Source organism: Mesoplodon mirus (genome assembly GCF_964341445.2).
Source record: "Mesoplodon mirus genome assembly, chromosome: 2".
In the NCBI taxonomy this organism is placed as follows: domain Eukaryota; kingdom Metazoa; phylum Chordata; class Mammalia; order Artiodactyla; family Ziphiidae; genus Mesoplodon; species Mesoplodon mirus.
This window is the reverse complement of record NC_138977.1, coordinates 199,536,914-199,549,400: the sequence shown is the minus strand read 5'-3', so window position 1 is coordinate 199,549,400 and position 12,487 is coordinate 199,536,914. Positions and strand designations below refer to the sequence as shown.

Genomic DNA, 12,487 nt, shown 5'->3' with positions numbered 1-12,487 from the left:
TAAGGCTTCTCCACAGGTGGTGGGCATCCCCAGGTGCTGTCCCCAGGTGGCGCATTTCTCCCCAGGGCCAGGTGGGCTCTGGCCACGAGCAAGCAGTGAGGCCCCGTCCAGGTGGCGGTGAGCACAGCTGTGCAGCCTTGTCTCTGATCTCGCATCCGCCCCCTTTGGACAGGCATCTGGCCCAGAACCCTTTCATCTGCGATTGCAACCTCAAGTGGCTGGCGGACTTCCTGCGCACCAACCCCGTCGAGACCAGCGGGGCCCGCTGCGCCAGCCCCCGGCGCCTTGCCAACAAGCGCATCGGGCAGATCAAGAGCAAGAAGTTCCGGTGCTCAGGTAGCTGCCCGCCCGCCCGCCCGCCTTCAGTCTGCTCAGGGACCCTGTGATGTTCCTGGAGGGTCCCAACAAGGGTGCCCTGGACCACGCTGGACCCAGGCTGGAGGGTGCGGGCCCACAGTGTAGACTTGGATCTACAGCTTCCCACCCCTTGTTTTACTGAGGCCTGGGAAGGTGGTAGAGCTTGCTGAAGATACCCCGGAGAGGACAGGCAAGGACCCAGGCCCCTCTCCTCCCAGGACAGTTCTCTTTCAAGCTTTTTAAGACACTCAGGAGGCCTGGGAACCCTCCTCAGAGAGATGGTTGCCTCCTCCAGGCTCTGGAGCTGCAGAAACGGCAACTGGCTGGGGACAGTGTGGGTCGGCTTCTGAGCCCGGCTCCTGGTCCATCCTCACCTGTGCCGTTGTATGTGAACATTCCCGTGGTTTTGGTGCTCCCTGGAAGAGGTTTACTTGGGTGTGGTGCTGTCCCCTGCATCAGCCTGGGCAAGGAATACCTGTGTTCGTAGCAAGACCTTCACACAGGGGCTGGGTGGGTAGGCGCTGGGGCCTTGGTTTGTGACCCGAGCCTGGTTCCTGGGGCGGCTTCCGCTGGGCAGCAGGGCTGGGGCCTGGGCTGTTCCTGCATGGCCTGGACAATCCCAGCATTGTAGTGTTTCTGCTTCTCTCCCCAGCCAAAGAGCAGTACTTCATTCCAGGTAAGAGCGGGGACCGAGGCCGGCCTGGGTGGGACGGTGGCAGTGGGAGGCCAGGGGGGCCCAGGAGACTCTGGGCTCGGCAGGGCTGCTTGGAACTCCTCCGGCCCTGGCCCCCGCCCTCTCACCACAGGCACGGAGGACTACCAGCTGAACAGCGAATGCAACAGCGACGTGGTCTGTCCCCACAAGTGCCGCTGCGAGGCCAGCATGGTGGAGTGCTCTGGCCTGAAGCTCACCAAGATCCCTGCGCGCATCCCCCAGGCCACGGCCGAGCTGTGAGCGCCCCCAGCCGCTCCACATCCTCTCGTGCCCCCAGCTCCCACTGACCCTCCCGGCCCTCCTCCGGGTTTTCCTCTGTCGCAGCTCTATTTGGGGACCACTGGAGACCCCACCCCGGGAGCATGCCAGCTGCTGGCTCCAGCAGGAAGTGGTCCCTCTGCTTCTCACTCCCGGTCCCACACGCCCTGCTGAGGCAGTCTCTGGCCCACAGGGCAGGTCACCAGCCTGAACCAGGGCGGCTTCTCTCAACCATGCTTTTGCTTTCTTTGTGGGGACCTGATTCCATCAGCTAAAGTTGTAGCCTAAGCCATTCTTTTATTTTTCTTCTTTCTCTAAAAATATAAATTTGTGCACGTATATATATGCACGTGCACAGATACCTACACAGGCCTGTCATTTACGTATGTAAATTTCATGGCATTTTTCATGTTAAAAATAGCCCCATTCACCCCCCAGCTCTTGGTCCAGCCTTTTCTGAAATAGGATCAATTCATCTCACCAGAGAAATTCTTCTGGGAATCCCCTTTGTTTGAGTCCCAGATAGTCTCAGTTTGGAAGATACTTTAATGGCTGTCATTTACGGATGTATAAGTTCCCTTCATTGCTTCTTACAGACGATTAAACAACAATGAGATTTCCATCCTGGAGGCCACCGGGATGTTTAAAAAACTCACCCATCTGAAGAAAATGTGAGTCACCCGTTGGTGGGAAGGTGCAGTCAGGATGCCGGTCAGGATGGGAAGGGGAAATTCTGGGGGTGGGGTAGCTCCTGTCGGGGGCAGGGCTCCCGTGCATGGGAGCTGGGTGCAGGAAAAGGGTCCTGAGCTCCATCATCCTCTCCCAGCAATCTGAGCAACAACAAGGTGTCGGAGATTGAAGACGGGGCCTTCGAGGGCGCAGCCTCAGTGAGCGAGCTGCACCTGACCGCCAACCAGCTGGAGTCCATCCGGAGCGGCATGTTCCGGGGCCTGGACGGCCTGAGGACGCTGTGAGTGTGTGGCCGGGGAGCGGGGTGGGCAGAAGCCAAGCCAGAGTGTGGGCCAGTCTGTGTTAAAGGGAAGGGAAGAGCGAGGGTGGGAGTCTCCTTCCCTGGCCCCAGCTTGCAGGAGTTGAGGGGGCCGCGGCTGAGGACCCTGGCTGCAGCGCACCAAGTCATCAGTTGTTGGTCACTGTGACGAGGGCTGCCTTCTGGTTCCCCAGGGTGGGGGGTCGCTGGCGGGTGAAGGGATGGGGAGGTGGGCCCTTCCGGAGGTGCCCTCTCATCGCCCCGTGGTCAGGCTGCAGGAGCACAGCACGTGTCTTCAGTTCAGGAGTGGCTGGTGCTACAGTGTCAGGGGCCTCGCAGAGGTGGCTCAAGTGGGTGTAGGCGGGGGAGGAGGGATTCCCACCATCCCTGGGATTCTGAGACCCCATGACTCAGAGCCCAGGCAGAGCTCTCCAGACGTCAGGACTGAGTGGGATCCTGGGGTCATCCAGCCCTCTGTGAATGCTGAAGGGAGCCCCTCTGTCTGTCCAGGCAGCGCTAACTCTTCAGATGATCAGGTAGACCTTTAGAGCGTCCGATAGACAGTGCTGTCCCGTCAGACTCACCACAGGGACAGAAACATCCCACATCCGCACTGACCAATCTGGTAGCCGCATGCGGCTGTGGAGCACTTGAAATGTGGCCAGTGCTACGGAGGCACTGACTTTTGAATTTCGTTTCATTTTAATTAATTTAAGTATAAACAGCCACATGTGGCTAGTGGCTACACTGTGGACATCACCTCTAGAAGCCACCAGCCTGGATTTAAATCCCAGCCCACAGGAAGGCTATAGATTTATTTTCTGAGCACGTATCGTGGCATTTGTGTAAGGTAAATGAATGCATGGAGGCATTCCCTGTGGATTTTTGTTTGTCTGTTTTACACAGGGGATTTATTATGCACTGTGTTTTGCAGCTTGCTTTTTTTTCACTTGTAAAGATAGTGTGGCAGGCTCTTCATAGAGGGCTGCCTCATTCTTTTTTATACATGCCTAGTATTCCTTGAAAGAGGGTGCCGTGGGCTATTCGACCAGTCACTTGGGTTCTTTCTGAGGAAGACTTGGAGTCGACAGAGGAGAGAGGAAGGGCTGGTGCTGGGACAGAGCCTGCAGGAGCATGTGAAGGCTGGTGAGGGCACAGGAAAAGGAATGCCTGTAACCCCTCCACTGACCACAGTTAATTGTTGATATAGACAACTATCCTTCCAGTTACACACACACACACACACACACACACACACACACACATGTACACCCACATACATGCATGCAAACACACAAATGTATTTTAATGGAATCCTAGAATACATTTTATTTAGTAATCTGTTTTTTCCTTAAACAGAATGTGAGTGTCTTTACGTATCCTTATGATTTCTTTTACAACATCATTTTGAAAGATTATATATTATATAATTATTAGAGATTTAGGCTGTTTCTAATTTTATTACAAGCAATGCTGTGATTAATATCTTTGTTATGAAATTCTGTGCTCATCTGGGGTTATTACCTTAAAGATAAATCCCTAAAGGTAGACCTGCAGGGTAAAAGCACAAAGGGCCCTTTTAGGGATTTTGGCACATCTCACCAGGTGCACTTTGGGCAGGTCCCAAGTCGTTTTCCTGCCAGCTGTGCATGAAAGTGCCCATCCTCCCACCCTCCTGCCAACCCTGGGCTTTACTATTATTATTTTATTTTTAATTATTTTGTAATTTGGCAGGCAAAGATTCACTATCACTTAAATGTCCTTGATTTGAACATTTTTCAGTGAATGTTCATAAGCTATTTGTTTATTTATTTCTGTGCATCTCATGCTGTGACTCATTTATCCTGTAACGGAAGTTTGTACCTTTTAATCTCCCTCACCTAGTTCACTCATTTTAATTTCTTTTGTGAATTGCCTATTCTGTGTCAGGCTTAGTCTTTGTTTTTGCTTGGGGAAAGGAATTGAGCCAGATGTTTGAGGATGAACAGAGACTTTTGCAGCTATAAATGAGGAAGAAGGTCATTCTAGAAGGAGATCCAGCCGGGGAAAGGGGTGGGGATGCAGGCCTGGGCAGCAGGCCTGAAGGACAGAGGAGTGGAGGGTGTGTCCATCCCTGGGGAGGCGGTCAGGTGCTGCTCTGGGGCTGGGTTGGGCAGGCGCTCACATGTCATGGTAAAGAGTTTAAACATGATTCTGTGGACAGTTTAGAGGCTGCTACGGGCTTTAGGCTGGAGAGCGACATGGCCGGGTTTAAGTTTTAGGAAAGTCTCAGGTGTTGATATGGAGTGTGGCCCGAGGTTGGGGAGGCTCTGGGCATCCATGGGGTGAGGGTGATGGTCATCGGCATGGGGGCCGTGTGGGCAGGATAGAGAGGCAGTCAATTCAGAGGCAGGGAAGGCCTGGAGGGGAGCCCAGGTGCGTAGAATCCTGGCGCTGTGGCTCCCCTCTCTGTGGCTCAGTGCCCCAAGAGGAGAACTTGTGAACTGGCCGCTGGCGGCCAAAGCACAGGGCAGGCAGATGGCCGCAGGGCACGGCACGGACTCTCCCCTCCTCTCCCGGCTCCCAGGATGCTGAGGAACAACCGCATCAGCTGCATCCACAATGACAGCTTCACGGGTCTGCGCAGCGTCCGCCTCCTCTCGCTCTATGACAACCAGATTGCCACCATCTCCCCTGGGGCCTTCGACACCCTCCAGGCCCTCTCCACGCTGTAAGTGCGCCTCAGAGGGCAGGCGGGCCTGGGGCTTGGGCACCAGCCATCCGAACTGAACCCCGGAGCCCTGCCCATCCACCACCTTAGGACACGGCCTTCTCCGGTGGTCACTTTAAAAGACTCAGGGTGGGGCTTCCCTGGTGGCGCAGTGGTTGAGAGTCCGCCTGCCGATGCAGGGGACGCGGGTTCGTGCCCCGGTCTGGGAAGATCCCACGTGCCGCGGAGCGGCTGGGCCCGTGAGCCATGGCCGCTGAGCCTGCGCGTCTGGAGCCTGTGCTCCGCAATGGGAGAGGCCACAGCAGTGAGAGGCCCACATACCGCAAAAAAAAAAAAAAAAAAAACAAAAGACTCAGGGTGTTTGGGTCCTTGCACGTTAGAATGTTGCCTCTTGGCGGGTTGGTGGTCCGGGAGGGTTGGGTGGCCGTGTGGCCAGCAGGTGGCGAGCAGGAGCCAGCTTTGCTGGGACAACTGAGTCTGGTGGTTGTCTTCGCGGTCATACCACCCGCCTCTTCCAGAAACCTTCTGGCCAACCCTTTCAACTGCAACTGCCAGCTGGCTTGGCTGGGCGACTGGCTGCGCAAGAGGAAGATCGTGACGGGGAACCCGCGATGCCAGAACCCGGATTTCTTGCGGCAGATTCCCCTGCAGGACGTGGCTGTCCCCGACTTCAGGTGTGAGGAAGGTAACTCATGGCCCCCTGGGTGGCAGGGGGACGGGGAGAGGTCATGCCCCAGAGAGGAGGGGTCGCCTGGGGAGGGGAGGCTCTGTGGAGGGGGAGGGGCCAGGAGCAGGGAGACCTACTCAGTCCTGTGCCTGCCTCTGCCTGGTGGGGTCTTCGTGTGATTATAAGAGCAATAATGTGCTTGTTGTTTAAAAAATGGGGAAATATGGATAAAAGACGGGAATAAACGTTACCTATTAGCCCATCACTCAGAGAAAATCATAGTTAACATTTTAGTGTAATTTCTTTATGTAAGTACGTTTAACCCAGAGACCTACCTCCTGGTTATTCCTAAGCGCTCCGGACAGTGGATTCAGCCTGTCTGTAACGTGCAACAGGACACTGTCAAGGGGGCGCCCCTTCCTCCACACGCGGGTCACTGCTTGTGCCAATGTCCTCTTTCCCCTGAATCCTCCGTCTCTCTCCTGTGGCCACTTCCTTCTTCCCTTACCTATGCAGAATCTAGCCCGTCCCGCCATTCTCCAGCCCGGCCCCCAGAGCATCATTCACACAGGCAGCTGTGGGAAGCAGATTTTTACCGAAGGTGACAGAACAAGCTTGCGTCTTGCCCAGTCCTGGTCCCGCCTTCTTCAGCCCCTCCTGTCCTCTCTCCAGTCTGCTTCCAGGGGACAGTTCAGCTCTCAGGCTGGCCCATCCAAGCCAGTGAGGGGGGTGCTGGGTGGGGAGCTTCAGCTTTCACGCCAAGAATGACAGGGTATTTTTCTAAACCAAATCAATGGATTCTCTAAGAGCAGTTTGGCTTCTAACTTTTAAAATAAACAAAACAAAACTCCATACTTCTCACATATATATTTTATATCATAGTTTCTTTTTTTAAAAAAAACACCTGAACTATGTATTTTGGACATTTTCTGATGCCATCAAGTAGTTTTCTGAAAGCATTATTTTTTTCCAAGAAACAGTTTCTTTTTATTTTTCTTCTTACAAAGTGAGGCATCTTTATTTCCTTAAAAACAAAACCAAAAATAACGGACAATCCAGAAGGAGAATAAAAAGATCACTGGTGAGTCCCTCTTTCTACTTCCCCACCCCAGATGACTCCTGTCAGCACTCCGTGTGTGGCCCCCTGGATCTTTACTGAGTGTTCGTGTGCACATGTGTGACACACGTAGGGTCTTGCAGTACTGCCCGTGTACCTTCTCAACGTGACAGTCCCTTGTCTGGAGGCATCGCATGGCATTTACGTGCTTCCAAACTTCTGCTGTTATGCCTCGTGCTGCCAGGAGCATCCTGATAGATAACTCTCTGTACATATACTCAGTTTTTCCCCTTAGACTAACTTCCTAGGAGTGAAGGGATGTGAATATGTTGGAGGTGTTGGTGCCGAGCGGCAGTAGGACGTAGTGGTCAAGAAGGCAGGTTCTGGAAGCAGCTGGCTTGGATTCCAGGCTGCGGGACCTCTTCCAGGCTGGTGGACGTTGGGCAAGTTACCTAATCACTCTGTCCGTAGTTTGCTTTTCTCTAAAATGGGCTGAGAGTAGCACATCCACAGAGAGATGTTGTGAGGATTCAGTGAGTTCATCCTTATCACGTGGCACCTCCACACAGACGCCGTCCATAACCGACAGTCCCTGCCACCTGCTTCCTAGCAACTCCGATGGTGGTGTCCTTATCGCCCCTCCTACGCCCAATCAGAAGGAAGGAAGGCACACAGAGGGCACTCAGTACTATTTATTGAATCTGTGAAAGCTGGTGGGACAGAAGGGGCTCAGACTGTGTGCCAGCCAGACCTGGGTACAGACCCTGAATTGCCTCTGATCAGCCTTCTGACCCAGGCAAGCTGTTTAACCGCTCCCGATCTCAGTAAGATAGAAGTTCCTTCATTCCTTCATTCAGCTGACCTAATTTGGAGGCTGCTGTGTGCCAGGCCCTGCTCTCCGTGCTGGGCTCCTTCAGTGAACAGAGAAGGAGGTGCAGGTCTCTGTCCCCGTGATGCTCACATTCTAGGGGTAACGGCTGCTCCCTTTACATACGTTAAGGAGATTACGTTCGATACAGTGTCCGGCACATAGTAGGTGCTCAAGAAATGGTGTGGCTGCCATCCTCCTTCTCTGCAGTGCCTGGGTCCGCCTCAGAGCTGAGGTGGAAGAGATGGACCCAAGACCTATTTTAAGCTCAAAACAGGTCCAAGGGGCTTTGCCCCTGGTGGGGGAAGGGTGCAGCTGAGAGGAGACTTACTGGCGCACAAGGTGGTGTCAGCGCGGGGCCACTGCCCGCAGGTGCCCTGGAGCTGGGCCCTGGCTGCAGGAGGCCCTGAGGAGGCCTGTCCCCTTGCTGACGTGGCTTCACGCCTTCCTCCCCAGGCCAGGAGGAGGGGGGCTGCCTGCCCCGCCCACAGTGCCCCCAGGAGTGCGCCTGCCTGGACACCGTGGTCCGATGCAGCAACAAGCACCTGCAGGCCTTGCCCAAGGGCATCCCCAAGAATGCCACAGAGCTGTGAGTAACCCCTGCCTGGTGGCAGGAAGAGAGGGCGACCAAAAGCAGATGTTAGCTGACTAGGAGCTTGGAGTTAGGGCTTTGCAGGAGACACTGGTTCCAAGGAGGTTTGAGCTTCTCTGTGACCACCCCCCCTCCCCGCTCTGCAGTCACCTGACAGCAGGGGTCCCCTGTGGCGAGTGCTTCATCCCTTTAAACTAAGCTCTGCCTTTAAAATAAGAAATTACATTGCTTTTCCCACTTCACATCATCTCATGAGCATTCCCTTCAGGAGAACGCTCACAAAAGTTGTTTTTATTGTCCACATAATATTCCATCACGTGAATCTACTGTGATCTATATAACAAATCCCCTTTTGTTGGTATTTAAGCTTCCAATTTGTTTACTCTCATAAATAGCACTGAGGTGAGCATCCCTTCAGCGAAACTGCTAGTCGGAGAGCGGTGCATTGTTGGGACTCTTGATGACCTTCCAGAAAAGCTGTCTCCTCTGCGCTCCCGCCCGCTGTGTGTGGAAAGAGCCTTCTTGCCCCCCCTCCCCCTCCCATGCCCCATCAACACTGGCTGTTGTGGTGCTAACTCTTTGTTGATTTGGATTTGGTATCTGAGCCCATGTGGGGACGTGGGTATAAATGTCTATGGCAGACAGTGGGATGGAGAGCAGGCTTCTTTGACAGACCTCTCCAAAGGGAAGGCCTGGGTCAGGCCCTGACTCTTCCTGCCCCTGGGATTGGTCCCTTCAGGCCTCCATAGCCGAGCTTTTTTTTTTTTTTTTTTTTTTGCGGCACGCGGGCCTCTCACTGTTGTGGCCTCTCCGGTTGCGGAGCACAGGCTCCGGACGCGCAGGCTCAGCGGCCATGGCTCACGGACCCAGCCGCTCCGCGGCATGTGGGATCTTCCCGGACCGGGGCACGAACCCGTGTCCCCTGCATCGGCAGGCGGACTGTCAACCACTGCGCCACCAGGGAAGCCCCGAGCTTTACTTTTCCCTGAGCGGAGCACGTGAGGTTTTCATTTGTATTTCTTTCATTACCTGCAAGGCTGGTATTTCTTCACAAGCACACCAACCACTGCAGTCCTTGTCCTGTGACTCTCCTGCTGCATCCCCCACCCAGTTTTCTGTAAATGTCATATGTCCCGTTCTCTCCTTGGTGCCTCCTAGCAACCCTGGGAGTAATGGGACAGGCAGGACAGCCTGGCTCCGTTGACTGAGGATGCTGAAGTTCAGAGACTTTAAGCCTCAGTTTCCTCATCTGTAAAATGGGGCTACTGGGTTTGTTGACAAGGGAGGCTGAGAGGATCGAAGGAGATGGGCCGGGAGTCATTCTGTAGGATGCAGGGTGACGGGTCGGGGGAGTAAAGCCCTGATTTGTGCTCTGTGGACCTCTGGGGGGTGGACAAGGCATCCTGAAGGCTGCCTTCGGTGGGGCTGCAGCTCCCGGTGCTCCCGTCAGCTTAGTAAGGATGGCTGGTGGCCATGGGGGAGGGAGGGCAGGTCACAGCATTTCGAATCCCAAGCTCTGCGAATGATGAGAGACCAGTGGGTGGGAGAAGCCAGGTCGGTCACAGAACTGACTGCAAAGAGAGTTGGAGAGTCACCTTTGGGGTCCTGAGCCTGGATGGTTAGGAACACGGAGTGTAGTGCTGATGCAGTCAGGGGAAGCCTGTGTGGGTGTGAAAACACAGAACTTAGATTTGGGCATGTTTGGGTCTGGGGCCAGCCTCAGGCACCTTGCCAGCAGGTAGAGGGGGGCCCTGGGTGCTGCTGAGGACCTGGCAGGTGGGTATTAGCCTATTACAAATTACCTATTTGGCCAAGAAGGCTGGAGAGAAGAGAGGGAAGACCAGGGGGTCCAGGATTGAGCCTGTGGTGCCCACCAACAGGGAGGGTGCTGAGAGGGCCAGGCAGGGGCTCGGGAAGGAAGCCACAGGAGGCTTCATGTCTCAGTGGCTTTTACCAAGTGTTTCAGTGGTATCTTCCCAAATGGCCTAAGAAATGTCTGTGTTTTCTCCTCCAATTAGCGATTCAGGACCAGCTGTGCAGTCTACATGTAGGAGAGGAAATGAGTGAGAAGGCCCTGGCTGCAGGGGAAGTTTCTCCCTGCACTGGGCTCTGCCCAAGGCCGAGATGGCTGCACTAACTGCTGTGTTCTCTCCTGTAGCTACCTGGATGGGAATCAGTTCACGCTGGTTCCGAGACAGCTGTCCACCTTCAAGTACCTGCAGCTTGTGTGAGTATCCAGGCCTGTCTCAGAGGACAGGAGGGCCATTGGAATCTAGCCATTGTGGCTCCAGCTTTCCTGGAATTCCCTACAGATGCCACTCTGGCCGATGCATTTTTTGGTTTTGTTTTGTTTTGTTTTTTGAATTGCAGTATCGTTGATGTACAATATTATATAAGTTACAAGTGTACAATATAGTGATTCACAACTTTTAAAGGTTATACTCCATTTATAGTTATTATACAGTATTGGCTATATTCCCTGTATAGTACTGATCCGTTTTTTAATTTCACCCCATCCCTTTGGGAACATCTGTGCACAGAACTGTTTTGCCATCTAGTGGCCATTCTTGGGAATTGCATTGTTCCAGGCTCTCTCGGGTTGGAACCTGTGTGCTTTTGCCCACACCATCTCCCCAAGCCTCTAGGCTGGTAATTATTATTAAAGAGGGTTATCCTTGCAAAGGTAGGAGCCAGAGCAGAAGAAGAGAGTTATGCAAAACTTCTTGATCCAACCTTGGCTCCTAAACCAGATATGAAATATGGCAGCCTCAAATACACATCTGTAACTAACTCTTTCTTTAGGCTAACATCTACTTTTCTGTTATTTCCACTTTTGACCTTTCTGCTTCATGAAAACATACAAAGTAAGCCTCAGAATAAGTTCAGCTCCTCTTAGCCTTCCAGCTTAATTAACACCTCACTTCAGTTGGCTTTATCTGCCTATTGGCCAGATCGCACCAAAATGAAGTCCAGAGAACATTTCATCTGAAGTGCCTTGGAGCAGTGCTGCTCAAAGTGCGGCCTGTGGGGCAATGGCAGCCTGAGAACTCTTTGTAATGTGCCTGAAACTAGATAAGGAACTCGCACCAGAATTTTAATCAACACATTGCTTCTTCCTTCATTGGGAAAGTATTGCTATGAAAAAAATGTTAGCTAAACTAAGTTGTGTGTTTAGTGTCATAGGTGATTGCATTTTGGCACAAGTCCCTTGTTTGGGGACATTCAGTTTGAGGACTAGCTACTTTGAGTAGCACTGGCTTACAGAATTTCGAAACTCCAGTTTATCTGTCTTTGCTAATGACCTAGCCATGGTGTTTTGACTGACTGTTCCAACGGTGGAGGTGAGGGGTGGTGGTTAGAGTGATTTGTGGCTGGTGATAGAGTGACAAAGAGAGAGACAACCTTTCTTTGGTCTAATTTGAGGCAGCCCCACTAGTGGTGCGGATATGCTTGAGGAGAAAGGGAGGGAGAGGGGACTAATGTGAAGGCAGTTCTTACTATGAAGCTGCCTGTTGGGGGCTGAAATACCAGCACCTCCTTATCATGGGGAAGGACCACAAAGTGTACTTGAAGTTTGGTGATGTATTTAAATGTGTCTCTAGGAACAATGGAGTGGTTTTGAATGAGATTAATTAGAGGAACATTTACTAAAAGAAAATGAAGGCAGGGCACATGGTTTTATTTGCTGTGTCAAGAACTGCATGAAGTGAGCAGATAAGAAGCCCTCTAAGTCATGGGCCCTCCCCCTAAATGTCACGGTCTGGGGGCATGCAAGGGAGAGAAATAGGAGCACATACATCGTGTGGAGTGATGAGTGTTCCAACAGAGGTAAATGCACATGTTAGGGCTGTGGCTCAAAAGAAGGAGTGGTGGGCTCCGGATAAGGGCTGGGAGAGGTCAGAGTTCACCAGGTGCAGAGGGAACAGGATATCCAGGGGCAAGAGAGTTTCAAGAAGGGTAACAAATTCATGCAAGGCATGTGGGGACCCGTGAGGGAGGGGGGCCATGCCCTGGAGTACCTGGCAAGTGGTGAAGCTAAAGGGTCTGGAGGTTGCACTTTAAGTAAATGGGAGCCACTGTGGGTTTGTTGGTAGAGAAGTGACCTCATCAGATTTGTGTCTTAGAAAGGTTGCCTGGTGCCCACCATGTGAAAGATGGATCGAAAGGGGGCAAAACTGTGGGTGAGAGATGAGGCAGAAACCAGGAGAGAGATGACGGTGGCTTGATGTAGCAGAAACTTGGGAGGAGCGGGCAGATGGAACAGATGAACAGAGG

At 53.0% G+C, this 12,487-nt stretch overlaps 1 protein-coding gene across 1 annotated transcript in view; it reads left to right on the top strand.

Annotated features, from left to right (window-relative positions):
• Window positions 1-12,487, top strand: part of SLIT1 (slit guidance ligand 1) — a gene marked incomplete at its 3' end in the record, with an annotated part of 168,982 nt that overhangs the window by 128,733 nt on the left and 27,762 nt on the right. The window contains exons 14-22 of the mRNA XM_082611351.1: window positions 173-336; window positions 1,010-1,033; window positions 1,164-1,308; window positions 1,927-2,001; window positions 2,157-2,300; window positions 4,885-5,028; window positions 5,547-5,713; window positions 8,077-8,209; window positions 10,371-10,439. Of these exons, the coding sequence (XP_082467477.1) occupies window positions 173-336; window positions 1,010-1,033; window positions 1,164-1,308; window positions 1,927-2,001; window positions 2,157-2,300; window positions 4,885-5,028; window positions 5,547-5,713; window positions 8,077-8,209; window positions 10,371-10,439 (1,065 nt within the window). The remainder of the gene's footprint in view (window positions 1-172; window positions 337-1,009; window positions 1,034-1,163; window positions 1,309-1,926; window positions 2,002-2,156; window positions 2,301-4,884; window positions 5,029-5,546; window positions 5,714-8,076; window positions 8,210-10,370; window positions 10,440-12,487) is intronic.